This window comes from Salminus brasiliensis, chromosome 5 (genome assembly GCF_030463535.1).
Source record: "Salminus brasiliensis chromosome 5, fSalBra1.hap2, whole genome shotgun sequence".
NCBI lineage: Eukaryota > Metazoa > Chordata > Actinopteri > Characiformes > Bryconidae > Salminus > Salminus brasiliensis.
The window spans coordinates 22,713,398-22,732,505 of NC_132882.1; the positions used below are offsets into that span (position 1 = coordinate 22,713,398).

At 41.7% G+C, this 19,108-nt stretch overlaps 1 protein-coding gene across 1 annotated transcript in view; it reads left to right on the forward strand.

Moving 5' to 3' along the window:
- LOC140555853 (plectin-like) overlaps nt 1–19,108 on the forward strand; it is a 97,899-nt gene that overhangs the window by 76,750 nt on the left and 2,041 nt on the right. The window contains exons 37-74 of the mRNA XM_072679172.1: nt 130–703; nt 1,048–1,104; nt 1,223–1,393; nt 2,379–2,545; nt 2,653–2,812; nt 2,907–2,991; nt 3,076–3,308; nt 3,501–3,620; nt 4,510–4,617; nt 4,708–4,926; nt 5,249–5,452; nt 6,655–6,886; nt 7,749–7,975; nt 8,233–8,355; nt 8,440–8,541; nt 9,770–9,871; nt 9,974–10,138; nt 10,711–10,866; nt 11,012–11,209; nt 11,712–11,840; nt 12,095–12,265; nt 13,105–13,260; nt 13,370–13,576; nt 13,714–13,833; nt 14,065–14,234; nt 14,325–14,484; nt 14,580–14,774; nt 14,973–15,098; nt 15,188–15,331; nt 15,756–15,944; nt 16,064–16,178; nt 16,275–16,441; nt 17,735–17,897; nt 18,005–18,159; nt 18,254–18,328; nt 18,414–18,531; nt 18,618–18,784; nt 18,927–19,044. Of these exons, the coding sequence (XP_072535273.1) occupies nt 130–703; nt 1,048–1,104; nt 1,223–1,393; nt 2,379–2,545; nt 2,653–2,812; nt 2,907–2,991; nt 3,076–3,308; nt 3,501–3,620; nt 4,510–4,617; nt 4,708–4,926; nt 5,249–5,452; nt 6,655–6,886; nt 7,749–7,975; nt 8,233–8,355; nt 8,440–8,541; nt 9,770–9,871; nt 9,974–10,138; nt 10,711–10,866; nt 11,012–11,209; nt 11,712–11,840; nt 12,095–12,265; nt 13,105–13,260; nt 13,370–13,576; nt 13,714–13,833; nt 14,065–14,234; nt 14,325–14,484; nt 14,580–14,774; nt 14,973–15,098; nt 15,188–15,331; nt 15,756–15,944; nt 16,064–16,178; nt 16,275–16,441; nt 17,735–17,897; nt 18,005–18,159; nt 18,254–18,328; nt 18,414–18,531; nt 18,618–18,784; nt 18,927–19,044 (6,248 nt within the window). The remainder of the gene's footprint in view (nt 1–129; nt 704–1,047; nt 1,105–1,222; nt 1,394–2,378; nt 2,546–2,652; nt 2,813–2,906; nt 2,992–3,075; nt 3,309–3,500; nt 3,621–4,509; nt 4,618–4,707; nt 4,927–5,248; nt 5,453–6,654; nt 6,887–7,748; nt 7,976–8,232; nt 8,356–8,439; nt 8,542–9,769; nt 9,872–9,973; nt 10,139–10,710; nt 10,867–11,011; nt 11,210–11,711; nt 11,841–12,094; nt 12,266–13,104; nt 13,261–13,369; nt 13,577–13,713; nt 13,834–14,064; nt 14,235–14,324; nt 14,485–14,579; nt 14,775–14,972; nt 15,099–15,187; nt 15,332–15,755; nt 15,945–16,063; nt 16,179–16,274; nt 16,442–17,734; nt 17,898–18,004; nt 18,160–18,253; nt 18,329–18,413; nt 18,532–18,617; nt 18,785–18,926; nt 19,045–19,108) is intronic.

The following is a 19,108-nucleotide window of genomic DNA, read 5'->3' on the forward strand; positions in this document are numbered from 1 at the left end:
GGTGCTGGGTGAAACTTGCAAGTGAACTCACTTTGAGCCCCCTTGTCTTTTAGGCAGCTGAGGCGACTCCTGCATGCATGGCCCAGGGGCCTTCTCTTACCTCATGCCTTATTCAGCCGTGGGATGAAGGATCATGGGTAACCTCATAAGCAGACCTAGTTGCCTGGGTCAAAAGTCTAAGCAAGTCAGGTCGAACGAGGACTTCCTGAAGGAGTGCTACCAGCGGCAGAGAGAATGGCCTGCCCCGGAGCCTCCTAAGGAGGAGAGGAAGGACGAGGATGTGGACCATGTGGATCAGGTTCCTCCGCAGGTTCCCACACCAGACAAAAACAGGAGCTCCCCTGCTCCTACCGTCACAAGCACCAGCACTTTGGATAATGCCTGGAGAAGCACACCTTCCCCAGCCAAGACCCCATACAATGGGTCTTTGCCTAGGAGGACTAATGTTCCAGAGTACAGGAGATCCCCCCTGGGCCAAGGAACAGCAGAGAGAAGAGCCAGCCTGCAGAGGCGAGACTCTGGAAGCCCATGGTCATGGAAAACCCTGAACCCTCGAGAAGTCACAGAGGTCACCGAAGTAACAGAGACAATTGTGACGGAGATTGTGGAGGTGACTGAGTATCCACCTGGACAGAAGGGCGGTGATCCCATTGTAACCAGGACTGTTAGGGTCCTCACTGGAGCAGCCGAGCAGTTAGCAGAGGTTGTTATATTTCTACGCAACAAGTTAACAAACATGTTTTCATTCAAAACAAGGATCTGCATGATTTTGCAGTATCAAATTCTAGCCATGTGTGCTTGTCACCTTCACAAAGGAGTGTGTTGATACTGACATCCTCAGCTGTTTTGCTCTTGTCTGGAGAATGCCTAGAAAAAGAAAATATTTATAGTTAGGGTTGAATATGAAGTAGTAGGGTTGGTATCTAATAGTGTTAAGTAACTGTTCAAGAGATCCCAGAGCTCGCATATTGCAACAGCAGAACTGATTTATCACAGGATCTGGTATTTTATGACAATTTACCATTTACATAACTTTTTTGTACACAGCTGCAAAGTGATGGCCACTCCAGTTCAGAGCAAGACTCAAGTCTGGATAGCTGGAAGGTGCCACTAATTTTTTATTTGTTTTTCACATTTACTTATTTACAGAACACTACTGTATAATAACCATTGGTAACCTCTGTAATCAGATCTGCCCATAATGATTTTCTTTTTATTCAAGGGTGCTAGGAGTGCCTTGGCTCTGAAAGATGGGTTTGGGGATCCTGAGACATTCCAGCAAAATCTCCAGACTTTACTGATGTGGGTTTGTGAGATTGAAGACCTTACAGCAAATCAAAAGCCTCCCTCTTCTGAATTTAAAGTGGTGAAAGCTCAGCTGCAAGAGCAGAAGGTATGCTCTTAAAACTTTCCTGCCTGTAGAGACATGTAGTTCAACGTGAATTAGACCATGGAAGTGTTTTGGAGCACCGCTCGTTCCTGAAACTGCACGTTTATTGAGAAGTGAATTACAAAACGTCATGCTCACAATGCTGCACTGAATGCTTTTGTGTACAGTTCCTGAAGGGAGGTTATTCACCTTTCACACTGAAACAGCTGCTTTTGTTAGCACAGTGAGTGAGGTGAAACATGCCTGGATAACCACAATGAAGCCTTGATACATGAGACAAACCTTTGACTTCAGTGGCACAAAGCAAGGACAAGGCATGTTTGGGAGCGAGCAGATTCTCCCAGACAAGCTGTGCATTTCCAATCCTCTCAAAGCTACAGTTTCTCTCCGATGAGAACTGTTGACTTATGAATTTCCTTCTTGGAAAAAATCTAAAATGATCTCATTTGATCTTATTTACACTTACACCCTGCAATGGTAGGCAGAGTAACCATGATAAGTTAAAGTCCCACAGGTCCCAGGTGCCACAGCTACTAATGTTCCATTTACACATAAAGGAAACGCAGTATGAAGCACAAAGCACCACAGTAGCATTAGTAACAACGCTGAGAAGGTTAGACATTAAGGAGTGGTTGTTGCTTCCCAACTGAACTCCTACACTCTCTTGCGAGCAATGTAATGTAATGTTGGAGTACAGCTGATAAGTCAGATCGTGGTCAAATCACATTCTCACCAAAAAATGAACCACTCCAAAGTTCCTTTGGGACTGGACCAAGACCACCTCATCTCAAGGATCTCGTGCAGTTGTTTTGGTCCACATCCGAGTACAATTACTATATTCACACCTGTCCCAATGAATCGCACCAAGGGTGAAAATGAACCAGGAACTGATTTAACCAGACTAAAACTTATTTGCAACATATACATATACAACATAACATAGTTGCAGGTGCATTGAGTCATCAATGTGAGCTTATCTTGTCAACAGCTTCTGCAGCGTCTTCTAGAAGAAAGGAGGACTAGCATGGAGACTATGATGCAGGAGGGCCCATGTTTGGTCGAGGGACTTCTGGGAGAAGAAAAAGAAAGAGTCAAACTGCAACTCTCTCATCTCAAACCTAAATGGGAGTCTTTACTTTTGGGAGCTGAGAGCAGGTCAGCATGATGCCCTTAAAGCTCTTTATTATAAGTTTTATTTCTGAAGAATGTTTCCTGGTACGGTCCTGAGAGAACACCTGCCTTACTGTGTGTTATTTGAACAGGAGAGAGAGTTTGGAGCTCATTTTGCCTCGGGCTCAGCTCTTCCAGGAGAGAATGGACAGTCTTCACCAGTGGCTCATTTCAGTCGAGCAAGACCTAGCTGAGCTCCGCTCCGCGGAGAGGGCAATGCTCCATCTACAGGAGGCCACAGAACAAGCTAAGGTGACCGGAAGGCAGCCCCTGACAGTTCAAATACATCTCATATATAGAATATCTTCTTTTTGTCAAAGACTATGTTGTTCCTGTTGACTTCCAGGCAGTGATGGAGGAGATAAAAGCAAAGAGTGCTGACTTAGGAAAACTTCAACAGTGTGGTCATAATCTAATGGAGAAAATCTCAGGTATTTTCTCTCTTTGTGTTCATGAATGACTGGTGCATTTGATTTGGACTTAATAACAATGGTTCTCCGTGTGCTTTTCCATAGAAGAGGAGTCCCAACTGGTACAGGAGAAGACAGACAGTCTGCGGATACGGTACTCAGTGTTGAGCGTAAGCAGCGCTGATGTGCTTCAGAGGCTGGAGCAGGCATTGGAGGCTTCCAGCCGATGCACCTCCAGCCAGGAGGACCTGCACCTCTGGTTGGGCCGCATTGAGAGAGAACTGCTGGGCCCAGCTCAGTCTGGTGATGCCGTTTTGTGTGCTGCTGAAAGGCAGAGGGTATGAGGAGGAGTTCTTTCTCTGCATTACATACATAGAATTGATTTACTATCTATTCATTCTGCAGTTTTGTCTTTACTCTGCACTATTCCGTATGGGTTAATGCTTTGGTAATGTAGATTTCTTGGTTATGCTGGAGTTGCATTTGTGTCACTAGTGATTTCTTTTATATATTTCTGTTATATTGACCAGTTGGAACAAGCAGTTGAGAAGGAACTGGCCTGGTTTACAGCTACATCCCTGGGACTGGAGAACCTGAAAGCAATTAACCTGGACACTGAGATCATTGCTACCCAGCTGTATGAGCAGAAAGTGAGTTTCTTCTGATTCTTCTGAAATGTCTGATTCTTTTTAACTAAAAGGAGGAGCTCCTAAAATTCAGTGGCAAATTGTGGCTGTCCTGTGATATTCTTGAAAGTACTGTACAATGAATTCAAACAAGTACAGCAGTAGTTTTAAAAATAATATTTATTTATTAGCATAATTATTTAATTAGGAGAAGGGGGTCGGGTTACATCCACGTTGAGTGTATGTCAAAAAATGTATCTTTAATCTTTATAAGCTTATCTTTATTTATATGTTATTTTCAATCTATATTAACAATAAAGCTGACATTGACTTACTCTGTCTTTACTTAATCTTTAATCATACATTTATTTAGTTATATTAGAAGGCCATAAAAAAACACAGACACTTCACCAATAATTGACATGTAATGAGCAAGTGTGGCTTTATAACGTGCAGCGTGTGGAAAACCTTTGCTCCAACAGAAAAAGCTGCGTTGGAGAAGAAGGTGTGACTCTGGTCCCCTCGGTCCACCGCTCACATGATCATAAAGAGTTGTCTGTTGTTTAGGCTGTGAATGGAGGGGACACCTTAACTGTTGTTATGCCAGCTGTAATCTTTGTTAGCTGTGTACTGGAGTTAGCTTCACGCGCAGAAGTAGTAGATAAAGCTACAATTGGCTTCTTTTTGTATTTCATAATGTTAATTTATTTTGCAAATTTTGCAAATTTGCCTACATTTGCAGAAGAAATTAACATTTTGCGTGTTTTTATGAGTGCTGCGTGTTGTAGCTGTTATTGTGTGCTAGGCAGATGATGTTACTGTGCTGTTTGTGATATGTTCATTTCATTCACTCACACACATATCTGTGCCCTCATACTGTCAACTGTGAATGTGACTGTGACTTTTTTTGTAGATACTCTCAGTGGAGATTCTGCAGCACAGGTTCAACATAGAGAAAATGGTGAAGATTTCTGAACTACTACAGACGTATGTTGAGGAAGGGGAGATGGAAGGTCTACAGGTACCGATTTTAACACCATCACCTCTCTGATTAATCTAAAGTACCCCAAGTATCCACATATTCAAATGTTTCTTTTTTTTCCCCTCACAGACAAGTCTAGATGTTCTGCAGGAGCAGTGCCAGATAACCACTGGTACAAATTCCCATGTGGTGCTGCAGCTGGAGCATGCTCAGTCCCTCCTGTCCCAGTTCTCAGAAGGCCATGCCGAGGTGTTACCATGGTTACAGGAAACCAAAGTCCTTATGGGGCAGCTTGCCCTCAACACCATCAGTTACGAGGCTTTCAGAGAACAACAGGAGCTTTTACAGGTGCTAAGAATCCTGCCTCTTCACTGCAGGGCATTTCTATTCCCCCCTTCCTGTTTCAACTGCCATGTCTTTGTTTGGGATCTCTCTATTCAGTCTATGGGCAGTTCACCATTAGGTCATCCTTTAAGGGAACAATTTTAGCAGACTTACCCTTTCCAGAAGGATTAGGGTGAAAGAAGTTTTCTTTAATGAAATTGTGTTTAAAAAGTAATGCATGTCTGTGATAACCAAAATCAATTCACCTATATACAACAATATGCATATGTGTAACACAAAGAAACACATTTATGCTAATTTCTGATCTCCCTCTCTCTGTATGCAGGGTCTTAGGGAGTCCATAGCCGAACACAAGCCCCTGATAGCCCGACTGGGCATGCTGGCCAAGCGTCTGTCAGACCTGAATCCTGGCCAGGCTCTGAAGTACTGCCAAAGGGCTGCAGAGGCTGAGGAACAGCACCAGGCTATCAGAGACCGAGTAAGAGAGGCAGCTTCCGTGCTAGAGGAGTCTCTGCCCCGCTACACACAGGTAACATGCACACTTTTGAAACTGCTTCTGATATCTGATTGTTTGAGACACTAAGTCATGGTAAAATACTCAATATACTCCAACATATCACATAAAATTACTGTTATGCTCAGCTTCAAGAGACTTTTAGCTTAAAATGTCAAGAAATAATAGTTTTTATTTTCTTTAATTGATTAAATTAAACTATATTCTATATAAATTCAACTACATTCAATTATGGTCTAAGCGGAGCTGATTTATGCTGGTTTGGTTCTGGTTAATGCACTAAAACCAGTGTTCAAAACACAACATAGGCATTTTGTAGTCGTGGATTTGTAGGTTTAAATGGTCGGTTGTTTTTCTCACTGTATCAATTTCTTAAAATAAATTCTCACAGGAACTTGCAATGGACATTAACAAGGCTTTTTCCTTCTCTGATAAAGTTCCTTATCCTTGAATCAGCAGACAGTTGATTTGGGTGAGGGGGTGCAGGAATATATCTTTTTAAATATGCTATATGGACAAAAGTATTGGACAAAAACCTTCTCATTCATGTTTTTTTATGAAATCAAGTATATTAAAAATAGTTCATTCATTCAGTGAAGTCAGGATGCAGGGTGATCTCCACATCACCTTAACTCCCCAACTCCCCAACTCATCCCAAAAGTATTGAATGGAGCACTATCATTCCAGAGAACACAGTTCCACTCTTTCACAGCTCAATTATGGAGGGCTTTATACAACTTGATGCTGCGCTCAGGGCGCTCAGTAGTCAAAATGCTAGCATTTTCCATCTCTTTTCTTCTGATGTATAAAAATATGAAGGAAAACAATTTTGGAAAAATTGCTTAATGTATATTTGCCATTTAGCCCAGTTCACCCATTCATCTTACTTTAAGGACTCGCTCGGGAGCGCCGTCTACCTTTTTTAGTCATTATTTTGTGTATTGGGGGGAATACGAAGATGCAAAGCTGGCATAATAGTATTGTGCCACCCACTAAACCTGCCGCATGTTAATTCAGGTTATGGTTAGTGGCACTGGCCTCCTACTTTAATTTTTTAGTATAATTTTTTTAGTATAATTCTTAGTATATAGAAAGCCAAGCTTAAGGTGAATTAAGGCTTAAGGTGAAAGTTTTTAGATAGTCACAGCATGATCTTTACACAGTGACCTTACTGTCTCTGCTAAACTGTCTAGCCATTCTGTCTCTCCACTCTGCAGCTGAATGAAAGGATGACTCTGATAGGTGAAAGCCTGGAGCGTCTGCACAGCCACATGCAGGCCACAATGATTCTGCAGGGCCTGAGCCCACGCATCCAGGAGCAGCTGCAGGACAACAAGCACACTCTGGCTGAGCTCTCCAAGCTGGAGCTGAGCCTGAACAGCGTGGCATCTCAGGCTGAAGAGCTACTGGCTAACACACAAGCAGCAGGAGACAGCTCCATCAGCACAGGTGGGCAGTTTCCTGAAGGAGTAAATAATAAGGCACAGTGGTGGTGTCTGGTTTATATATGGCCATTGTATGTCATTGTTTGATGTGCATACATGGCAAACAAATTGATTATGATGTACAATCAATGCTAATCAAAAAAACATTTGCAGATTCATTTTTACATGATCAATTACACCCTTCGAATTCCTTTGATTTATGTAAACAAGTGGCCTATACTGTGTCTATGTCAAAAAGCACTCAGGGCTGCAACAGTCCTTATAAGGTTAGTGTGAATGGTCAGGATTAAAGTGCTATAGGCTGAATAGGTGGATATATACATATATCATCACAAAAACAATTAATTTAAAATCACAACTTGGTTGCATTGTGTATTTTATTTATATGAACTCTATGGACTAGGGAGTAAACAGTAACATTGGTTTTCCATGGGGGGGGCCTAGATACTATTAGGCAGGTGACCTTATTGTTATGGCTTATCAGTGTAAGCATAACTTTCTATCATTGAAAGTATTTGTGCTGAACGCTGTGTGCGAGCATGGTGTTAGTGTTGTCTGAAGAAGAAGAATTAAGGCCCTGGTGGAAGAAAAATCAGGGTCTATTTACTATTTATGTGGTTGGTGTGGTGCAACAGATAACACCACTACCACACCATGTGGGAGACTGGGGTTCGATTCCCGGTCTGGGTGACTATGCTGCTCTACACCAATAAGGCAAGACTCCTAACACTACATTGGCCCACCTCTGTAATACGAGTAACCTTGTAAGTCGCTCTGGATAAGAGCGTCAGCTAAATGCCATAAATGTAAATGTAATGTAAATTTACTCTCTGAGTGCTTTTGCCTAATCTCTGCTTTTCCTGCAGCCATCCAGGCTCGAGTGGACAGTCTAACTGGCCAGTGGCAGGAGGCTCACAGGCAGGCTCAAGAGAGGGAAAAATGGCTGCTCAACTTGCTGGATCTAGCAATGAGGTTTTGGAGTGATGTAAGCGACATGACTGCTGGGCTGAATGATGCCCAACAGGCTGTTCTGGACCTCAACTCCAGCAGGTCTGACTCTGAGACTATAAGGCAAAGCCTGGAAACCATGCAGGTAATGTGTGTATGAGTGTGAGGTCCTTTCTCCGAATTTTTGCCACGATGCCTTTTTTCCTTTTCTTTTCCTACTTAATCAAAATGATAATGGACCAAATAGTCGATTATGTAAGTAGTCATTAGTTGCAGCCCTAAATATGATTAGAGAGATAAGAGACATTAGTTAAGAAATGGGGAATCATATGGGTGACTTGTTGCTACCAAAAACAGAGCCAAGCTTTGTTTGCCCGCTGACCTACTGCTCTGTCTGCTCAGACACTGAGGGAGGACATAGATGGACTACAAGGAGAACTGGACACGCTTGGAGTTCTGGGTATGGAACTGATGTCTGCTTGTGGGGACACAGACAAGCCAGAGGTCACAAAGAGCTTGGATGAGGTCAGTATTGAAGAGAGGAATTTTTAAACCTTGAAAACCTTTCTTTGTTTTTTGTTTATGATGAAGCATTGTTTTCTTCCTCAGCTGTATTGCACATGGAATAATCTAAGTAAGATCTGGACTGAGTGCCACAGTAAGTTAGAAGAGTCTCTACGGTTGGCACTGAATTATCAGGACACCATGCAGGTAAGTGCCCAGTGTCACATTAGGCTGTCTTTGTTTAACATCTTGAGACCCTGCGTCCTCATATGGGGACATTACATTTTTGCTTCTCTGCACCATGATACTTAATTATGTTACACACACATAAACTTTGACCCTTTGGCCTCATATGAGGACATTGTTATTTACAAAAATGAATCATATGGGTGACTTCCTGTACAAAGACTAAGTTTAGTTTTTATACTTGTTAGGTCCTACTAATCTTAAATAAGAGAAATTAAAAATGCACACCAAGCAAAAGTCAGGGTCTGAGGAGGTTAAAAATAAGCCCAGGTCTTAGTGCACTAGCATTGACTGGAACAGCATTTCCCAGGCACTCATGATCCAAAAGTGCTGTATGATCCAAAAAAGTATTCATTTTTTTCTGAAATTAGAGTGGCCAGAAAAGAACAGATTTATTCAACTATTATATATATTCTCTACACACTGCACAAACTCCAGATAATCATTGATATCATCATCCTGTTGCAGTTTGTCATGCTTGTGGTGTTGTGCATAAACCCCTTGTATCTACTGCTGTTTACTTCATTGTGTTAAAATTAGCTTCTCCTGTAGCTATCACCAATGATGAAGCTCCTACTTCATCATTGGTGATACGAGGATTTGTTCTAACAGTAATAATGTATATTAGCTCCGTATGTATATGAATCTAAAGGCTATCTATAGACAAAATTTAAAGCTGCAGAAGCTATGTCTTAAAAAAAAGCAAATAGTCTGCATAGTAAATAGAGAATACTAATGAATACCTCAGTGTTTTTAAAATTCTGTCCAGTCCTAGAATGCACTATGCATGATTCAGACAAGCTCGGCAGGTAGTTTTTATCTCTTGCATCTTTTAGTGTAGAACATGTCCGCCAAGAGCAGTACTCCACTGCTTTGTTATATTTGCATTAGAAGGGATCTCAGAATGTGATTTTGACATAATGTCTTGTATATAGGCAGCTTAGCTTTTATGTCAACATATAAAATCATCCTCATATTTACTAAGACATAAGCGTACAGAGATTGTCTATTTCTAAACATATTCATGAGCAGATCCAGGTACCATATCAAATTAAGCATTAATTAATTAAGCATTTATAGAAAAAGCATAATTGTGCATTTAATTAGTAAGCTAGTTTTTGTTGGATGTTATTTACCATTCTTGAATGTAGTTGGAGATCACTGACATGTTTGACCATCCTTTTTGCAGGCACTGTTTGAGTGGCTCAAGTCTGCAGAGTTGAAGTCCACTGAAGAGTTTTTAGTGGGTTCTGACCTGGGATCAGTCAGAGAGCAGCTGTGTGACCTGAAGGTCAGACTCGATGCCCTGGAACCAGTATACAAAAGAAACCTTCAAAATCCCTGGTTGGTTCTTTTAACTTCTTAATACTCATTGTTTTCTCTGTTCCCTTAGGGGTTCAAGCGGGAGCTCTACCAGAAGAAGATTGAAATTGAGAGTCTGAATCATCGCTTTGTGTGTCACCTCTCTCCTGGCTCTGAGCGGCCGGGATCAGTCTCACCGCTGTGTGACTTCCGGCAGCGCTGGGACAGCCTGGAGTCAGAAACTGTCAACAGACAGGTATGACCCGGTCACAGCAACAGGAGTGACTTTTAGTTTCACCAGAGACAGAGAGTCACAGAGAGTAGCCTTCTAAAAGCTGTAGCCAAATTAATTCTTTTAATCTCTCTTTGCCTATTCAGCACCATGGTACTCTTGATGACCAGTTACGACAGTGCACTGTCTGGTTCTAATTATATGTTTTGAAAACATGAAAAAGCACTAAAATTGTATGCATGAACATTTAATTTCGTCTAATGAAAGTGTCATATTCTACTGGCTAATAATTGGCATTTTAAATTAAATTAGATTCATTTAAATTAGATGAAATTAGAAACAGATTTATCATTTTGAGTGGTGTAATGGTCCCACTTTTAAAAATAAAGATGCTTCCCTAAAGATGTGAGTGTAAAGATATTTAAATTGGTAAACATTAATATCAAGACCTTTTGAAGGCCCCCCTCCCCACACACACACATATTAGCAAACATTGCCTCCTTTATTTTTAAGAGCATGGGTTGGGTAGATTCTTGTCCGTACTAAATTAAATGTTTCTCCATGGTGTCATTAATGTACATATGTGTTTTGAGCAGCACCAGCTGGAGTGTGCATTGCTGGGCCTTGGACAGTTCCAGAACAATCTTGATGAGCTACATGCCTGGCTCTCCCATACTGCTGAACTGTTAGAGGTGTCTAGGCCAATCAGCATTGACCTGCAGACCTGTGAAATAGAGCTGGCCAAGCACAAGGTACATAAACAGACTGACAGACCTGCATTATTAGTGAAGCTGATGAGCTAATTTGAAATATATGTTGTTACCACAGTATTACAGTATTTACAGGGAGAAGACTAGCTGAATGCTCCCTGACTTGCTCGTGTGTGTTTGTGTGCAGGTGCTGCGTAATGACGTGATGTCCCACGTCCACACTGTGGAGTCTCTGAACCAGGCTGGCAGGGAGCTGCTGGAGACGGGGGGAGGAGACAGTCCTCACGGGCTCCAGCCTTGTCTGGAGCAGCTGAACGAGCACTGGGAGTTTGTCCGCTGTGAGACAGAGCGCAGGCAGCTGGAGCTGGAGAATAACCTCAGTCAGGTGGTTGCAAGCACCAACAGACCTCCCACGTTGCACACTCTTATAGTGATAACTGAAGCAGGGCTTGATTCCAATTTAGTGACAGAACACATTAAAAAGGCTGACTGTATTTCATACACCACTACAGAATATACAGTGTATATATATATATATATATATATATATATATATATATATATATATATATATATATATACAGTAGCACAGTCACAATGGTTGTTTTGAAGTGTTTGTGAGATTTAGATTGATAAAGATCAGTTTGTTTTAATGATAAACTTTTTTTAACCTTGATTTCTGAAGAAATGATCAATGAGCAGGTGTCCCAATACTTGTTTAAAATTATTTGTTTCTTTATTTTTTCACTTTTTTTCATTAAAGTGTATCTTTGTTTAGAGTGATTTTTGCCCATAGATGCAAACATCAGAAGAGTGACTTGTGACTTGTTGCACAGGGTTCTTCAATGGATCATGTTTTAAATCCAATGTTGATTATTCTCCCATAGGTTCAGGACGTAACCATGGAGATCCAAGATCTGCTGCAGTGGCTGGAGCACACAGACCTGAGGTTGTCCTCCAGTAAGACTGTGTGGGGAATGCCCGATTCCTCCAGTGAAAGGCTTAGTGCTCATCTGGTAATGCTACAGGCAGTTAAAATAAATTCTACATACTTTTGGACTCAACTCTGTAATTACTACATATATATATATATATATATATATATATATATATATATATATATATATGTGTGTGTGTGTGTGTGTGTGTGTGTGTGTGTGTGTGTGTCTATAAATAAATACACAGTATGTTGGTCTGAACTTAATAATCTTAAATATTTATGAAACGAATGGTTAATAAAAGCTGTTCTTCTCTGTATCTGGTGTTGCAGGAGCTGTGTAATGAGATGGATTCCAAGCAGCATGCATATACCAGTGTGCGCAATGCTGTTCACAGGATGCTAGAGGGCAGCAACGTGGCCCGTGGCTCCAGCACTGAACACAGCTTGTGCATTCTGGAGCAGAAGTGGAGCGCTGTCTATGCAAAAATGCAGGACCGCAAGGTGAGGAGACTTTTAGTCTATGACCAGTATTGTATGTTACCATATACTGAAGTCCTGGAAAATGTTTTTCTACAAAGAGAGGGAATCATTAGAGTAGTAATATACAAATGGCAAGCACTTTGGGCCACTGTACAGGGTATTATGATGATTGATTTGAACATTACCTGAAGCTGCTGGCTCGTATCTGCATGTTTTTATACATTGCACTGCTGGCATATGATTGGCTGATGGGATAATTGCATGAATGAGGAGGTGTGCAGGTGTTCCTTATGTGGTTCTCTGTGAGTGTCAGTAGTTTATAATGCTAAATATATTGTTTCTATAATACTTCACTTCCCTTTGAGATAAATAAGTGTCCTTATAGCAAGTTATTATAAATGAAAAAAATGCTAGCTATATTAATTAAGGGCTGATATGTTAATTATGTCGTGTTTCGGACGCCGACAGGGATGATGCAGACACGCATGCAAATTAATGGTTTATTAAAAGAAAGATACAAAACAAAAGTAGAAGATAAGCAAAACAAGCATCGGAACAACATGCAAGGATAGCAAGACAGTCCAAACATGAAGGCTTAGACACATAAAATGCATGTACTCACACACAACAACCAACCAAGAACCAAGGATTATATATACACAGAGGCAAGCACGAAACACCTGGGGAAAATAACGAGAGGGCAGGGCTACAAAGGAGGCACAGGTGGGAACATGTGCAACAAACACAGAGGCCAGGAAGGGGAAACACAAGGGCAAGACAGAGACACACAAACGTTACAAATGATTGTGTGCTATAGACATGTACTCACTTCTCTTTACACACATGCTCCTAATCACTAGGCTAAGTTGACAGAAGGACTTGGTCTGGCTAAGGAGTTTAACAGTAATGTCCAAGATCTGCTGACCAAAATGGCAAAATGTGATGAAACCATCAGTGCCCTGCCTGGTCCCAGCTTTATCTTAGACACCATCAGCAACCAGCTTCAGGAACACAGGGTAAGTCTGTGTCTGTGTGTCTGCATGCTTTCTTTATTCAGCATACTTCTGTGTTTTTGATCATTGCAAATATTTCCTATCCTAAACTTTTTCCTTTCTGCCACGGCAGGTGCTGGTGAGTGAGGTCCATTCTTATGGCGAAAAGAAGACATGTGTAGAAGGTGCTGCCTCTCAGCTCTCGGAGCACAGCAGAAAAGAAGACTGCGATGTGGTGCAGAACCTGGTGATTACCGTGCAAGATCGCTACAGGAAGCTCTATCAGCATACCTTGGAGAGGGGCAAGGCCTTGGACGACGTAAAGAGACAAGTTAAAATGGTGGGTTAACTTTACAGTGGCGTGGCTTAATATGAACGAGGTCGTACACTGTCGATGTGAAATCTGTTTAAAGTACCTATGAATTAGGAGCAGGTATCTTAAAGCCTGAAATGAGTTTGTTGTAATATCCCATGCAGTTCAGTGAATCTTGGCACCTGCTGATAGACTGGATGAGTGAGGTGGAGCAAACGCTGGACACACATAAAGAAATCGCTGTGTCGCATGAGGAGATCAAACAGCAGCTCACAGAGCAAAAGGTAACACGCAAAGGTCCAAACGTCATTTCTGGAGCATTTCTATTGGTCCATTCATCTTTAAGATTGACACAATGTTAAGAACGACTGTCAGAGGTGGAAAATGGCAAGGTTTTTGTACGTCAGCAAAAATGGACCAGCACTGCTTTTTTTTATCTAAATTTAAGTTACTAATACAAATATGCAGTAGGTAAACAATATTCAGAGTAAAGGTTTGTATTGTCATGTCTGCAGGAATTCCAGAAACTCTTCCGCTCAAAGAGGCCCATGTATGAGGCCTGCCAAAAGAGCGGTCGCTCCCTTTTAGAAAAAGCTCAGAATCCTTCAGACACTCAGCATCTTGAGAACATGGTGTCTGAACTCAGAGACTCATGGGACACCATCAGTGGGAAGTCTATGGAGCGGTAAGTATTACTACCAATCAGTGATCATCTCCATCAGCAAATCTTACTGATGCAATTTTGTGCTGTAGAATAACGCTTTCGCTTCTTTAGGCAACATAAGCTGGAGGAGGCACTGCTGTTCTCAGGCAGATTCACTGATGCGCTGCAGGCACTCAATGACTGGCTATACAGAGCGGAGCCACAGCTTGCTGAAGATGTTCCTGTTGGTGGCGAGAAGGACCTAGTAAATAATTTGATTGATAAGCACAAGGTATTTTCTTCTGATTGTTTACGAGCAATATTTCAGAGGTTTTGGCCACTGTTTTAAACCTCACCACTTTTACACTCTTTATGTTTGTGTTCTAGGTATTCCAGAAGGAACTGGGGAAACGTGCCGGCTGTATCCGCACCCTAAAACGCTCTGTGAGGGACCTGACCCGTGGCAGCACTGCTGATGCCCACTGGCTGCAGGAGCAGATGGACGAGCTGGAGGTCCGCTGGGAGGCTGTGTGTAAACTCTCTGTGTCCAAACAGGCCAGACTAGAGGCAGCACTACAGCAGGTACTTGTGTTTCAGAACAGAAATATGTGTTTATTGAGAAGGCAGTTGGGCGACTGGTCAAAGAGCAGATAAATATATGCAGCAAAATATGAAAGATAAAAATACATCCTAATTTAGTACTTAATGAGTATGAGAGGGTTGAACAGTAAGATATTTTAGATCTTCTATGTCTAAATTGACTGATCTGAATCTCTTCAGGCAGAGGAGTTTGATGGAATGGTTCACTCATTCCTCGATCGTCTTGCAGACGTTGAGCGCGTTCTGAAATACGGGATACTCCCTGAGGACGAGGAGGCCCTGCTGGCCTTTCGCACACAGCACCAGGTATGGGGGTGTGGCTTCTTCAGTTTTTTTTTTCCAGGACTACATGTGTGAACTGTTTAGACTAATATATGTATGCTTCATTTGAACAGGAGTCAATGAGTTCCTTGAGTGAACAGCAGGCACAGCTGGAATCCATACAGTCTCTAGGAGAAAAGATTCTGTCCTCCTGCCACCCTGACTCTGTTATCACTATAAAGTCCTGGATTAGTGTCACAAAGACTCGCTATGAGGAGGTGCGTGCACATGCAAACAGTCCATTCCACCATCATCCTTTCTATTCTAGATATTGTTGCTGATATTAGAAAATCCTTTACCTTTAAGAATGCTTAAAAGATGGTATAGGGGAAAAAAGATTGTTTTAACATTCATTCATATTCCAAGTAATTTTAGACCATTCATTTTGGAACATTTGTCATAAAATGTTCCCAAAATATAAAGGATTTTGTAGATAGTGTTTAACAATTACAGTTAGAACAGAAAATACCTTCTTAACTTTTAAAGAAAATAAAGGTGAAGAGATTTTATTTTTGGATCTTTTCTGTTGGTTAATTCATCATAAACTTGACACAATGAAAAGAACAACTGCCACATTGACGTTGTGTCAAAGAGCGAAAAACAAACACGTTTTCAGAGTATATAAAATATTATGTGCCTTAGGTTCAGACTTGGGCACAGCAGCAAGCCGAGCGGATCCAGACCGCGCTCTCTGCTCTGGAGACTGAAAGGGAGGAGGTACAGCGACTCCTGGACTGGATCTCATCTGCTCAAGAGTCTCTGAACATCAGGGAGCAGGAAGGCCTGCCTGATGACATAGAAGAGACAGCAGAATTAATCATCCAGCACACTGTACGTACTGTACATACTTACTTACTCAACATCAATTCAAATTCATGCTGTTTGTTTCTGCAAATGAAAGCAATTATTGAATGCAATTACTGAATGCAGTGCACCACTCCACTTTGTAGGTATTTATGGACGAGTTGAAGAGAAAAGTGCCTGAGGTTGAAAGTGCAACAAAATCCTGCAAACAGAAGCTGACTCCTAAGCGACAGGTGTCTCCTAGTCATAGGACTCCTAGCAGTAAGTGCAGTCTGGCAAATTCAAAAAGCTCACTCTTAAATTCTGATTCTGCATAATCTATGACTATGTCTGATTCTGGGGCTGTGTTGTGTGTAGAAAGGAGAGGCCAACTGAAACCCCAGACCTCAATCCCACTGCCACTGGAGAGACTGGACCCGCACACCCCTCAGCTCTGTCAACTGGTCAGCCAGTGGCAGAAACTCTGGCTCTTGGCTCACAACAGACAGAAAAAATTGGACGAGCACCAACAGAGACTCAGAGAGGTCAGTACTCTCAGTGTGCCTGTGTTTTAGCAGGGTTATATCAACTGTATCCTACACTCTTGCTGGTGTACAGTTGGAGACTGCTTCTGACTGCTGTTATGCACAATTTGCGTTAGTTATTTGTGTATAGTGGACCTAACATTGGGCTATACATAAAGGGTTTGGGGCAGAAATCACTAATGCTAGAGATGTTACAAGTGCCACCAGACTCTATTTCATACCATTACTAACAATTGAATTCCACTCTGTTTACTTAATGAACCACAACTACCTTAAACACCAGCAATATTAAGTAGCGTTTTACCTAAATGCTTACTGTTTTTAACAACTCAACTCCTTGCAGGCCAAAGACACAAAAAAAGAATGCCTGGTTTATCTTCATAACGAATTATTTGGTTGGAGATATGAACACTACGTATAGTACACGATACTTTTGCACATCTTCTAATGTGACAATTTGTCACACTGTGCATTGTACAGCTCTGTTCTTAAGATAGACTTTGTAAATGTGTCCAATAGAACTTTATCACAGTCACTGGGTCATCACGTCTGGCTCTGAATAGTAGTGTTGTCCAACTTCCTGCACCATTTAACAGAGCACTCAACACAGCCAACAGCAAGGCAGTTAACAAGTGTGGACGTTTCTCCAACATGGATGAAAGGCTTGTCTGTCTTGGCCAAATTGTGTCACATAAAAGTTCAAAACCTTTGTGTGAATCTGCACGTCTGCCGCAGCATGCTGTTTACCAGTGCACCAGGCTCAGCGGTTAACGCTTCCGAGATGGCTGACCATGTCAGAGTCAGATCTGCTAGAAATCCACCAACCACAGTTCAATCACAGTTGATAATATCCAAGTACGACGTTGGAAACCGCATTCCAACTTCTTGTGGTCAGGTTGTTTGGATCAGTTTTGTTAATAAATCAGTAATTTATCAAAAGAACAGTCCCTGGCATTCTCACACTTTTTCTGCTCCTTCAGTTGTATTGATTTCAGAGCTACTAGGGATTACAAATGTATGTAAGTTTTTAATACGTCCACTGCACCACTCACTACAACAAAACCCCAAACATGGCACTTCATTTTCATCAACACAATAAATACACATTACTGACAAACACAGATTAATTACAATTGAACCAGAAACCATTTAACGCAATTATTTCTGAATTAATAAATGCGGAAGTGTTATAATTGCCTATGAAGGGTGGTGAAGGTATATACACTGCTTATGTTTACTATTTTCTGATACTGATTTGATTATATAATATGTATGTTTTGTGTTCATTCACAGTTGGAAGAGTTTGCCAACTTTGACTTCAACCTCTGGCGCAAGAGGTACATGCAGTGGATAAGTCACCTAAAGTCTCGGATTTTAGATGTATTTCGAGGCATTGATCGAGATCATGATGGTAGGATCACGCAAAAGGAGTTCATCGACAGTGTTCTGGCTTCAAGTGAGCATTACTCTAACATCAGTTATCTATTTATGTGTATTAATATCTAGATAATACTTCTTGTATGGTATGTTTAACGTTTCTCCCTGATGTTTGCTTACGAGTAGAATTCCCAACCAATTCTTTGGAAATGACAGCTGTTGCAAACATCTTTGATGTAAATGGCGACGGATTCATTGACTACTATGAGTTTGTGAGTGCGCTTCACCCAAGCCGAGATCCCTACAGAAGAACAATAGATGCAGACCAAATCAATGAGGAGGTAGTGTTTTGTTTCCATGTTCGCATGTTGTGTTCATCCTGTAGGAAGAGCTGTAGGTCATGCAGTTTCTAACAGATATTAAACAACTTTCTAGGTAAGCCGGCAAGTTTCCCAGTGCAACTGCCCGAAGAGGTTTCAGGTGGAGCAGATTAGCGCCAACCGTTACAGGGTAAGAGTAAAGTCATATCTGCTGTAATCCCAAAATATTACAGACTTTAAACTGCTATGCGCTGACATGGTGATTTTGTCTGCAGTTCGGAGACTCTCAGCAGTTGCGAATGGTGCGTATTCTACGAAGCACGCTCATGGTACGCGTTGGTGGTGGATGGACAGCCTTGGACGAATTTCTGGTCAAGAATGACCCTTGCAGAGGTAAATAAAGCATTTTACTATTCTGCCTTCAAACTATGAGCTTTGTGCATTTCCAGATAATAAATATACCATTGCACCCCTCTAAGTGAAAGGTCGGACCAACCTAAAGATAAAGGAGAAGTATCTGTCGCCTGAGTCATTCGAGGCATCTGGTCGCAGAGGGAGCGCAAAGGGGTTGGCAGTGAGCAGGTCAAACTCCAGCCTGAGTTTATACAGCAGTGCCTCAGCTCCTAGTAGTCCCTTAACTCGTAAGGTCAGTCTCACTATCATGTTGGCTAAAATAACTTTGAGTGTAACAGTGTAAGCAGGGGTCACATACACAAATCTGTGTGCTATTCTTCAACCTTCTGTCTGTCAGTATTTCAGTCTTTGCTTAATGTTTTGGTCCTGGGCAGGCACTGTTACGCAGAAGTTTCTCTGGAGATCGGTGCATTCGACCCAGGAGCTCCATAGCTGCATTAGGGACCGACCAGTTCTCCACAGCAGGAGATGATGACTCTCCCTCACCCACAGGTTTGTTAGCTTTGTGAAATCTCAAGACTTCCTGAAAGGCAGTTCTGGTTTTGAACCCAAAGCT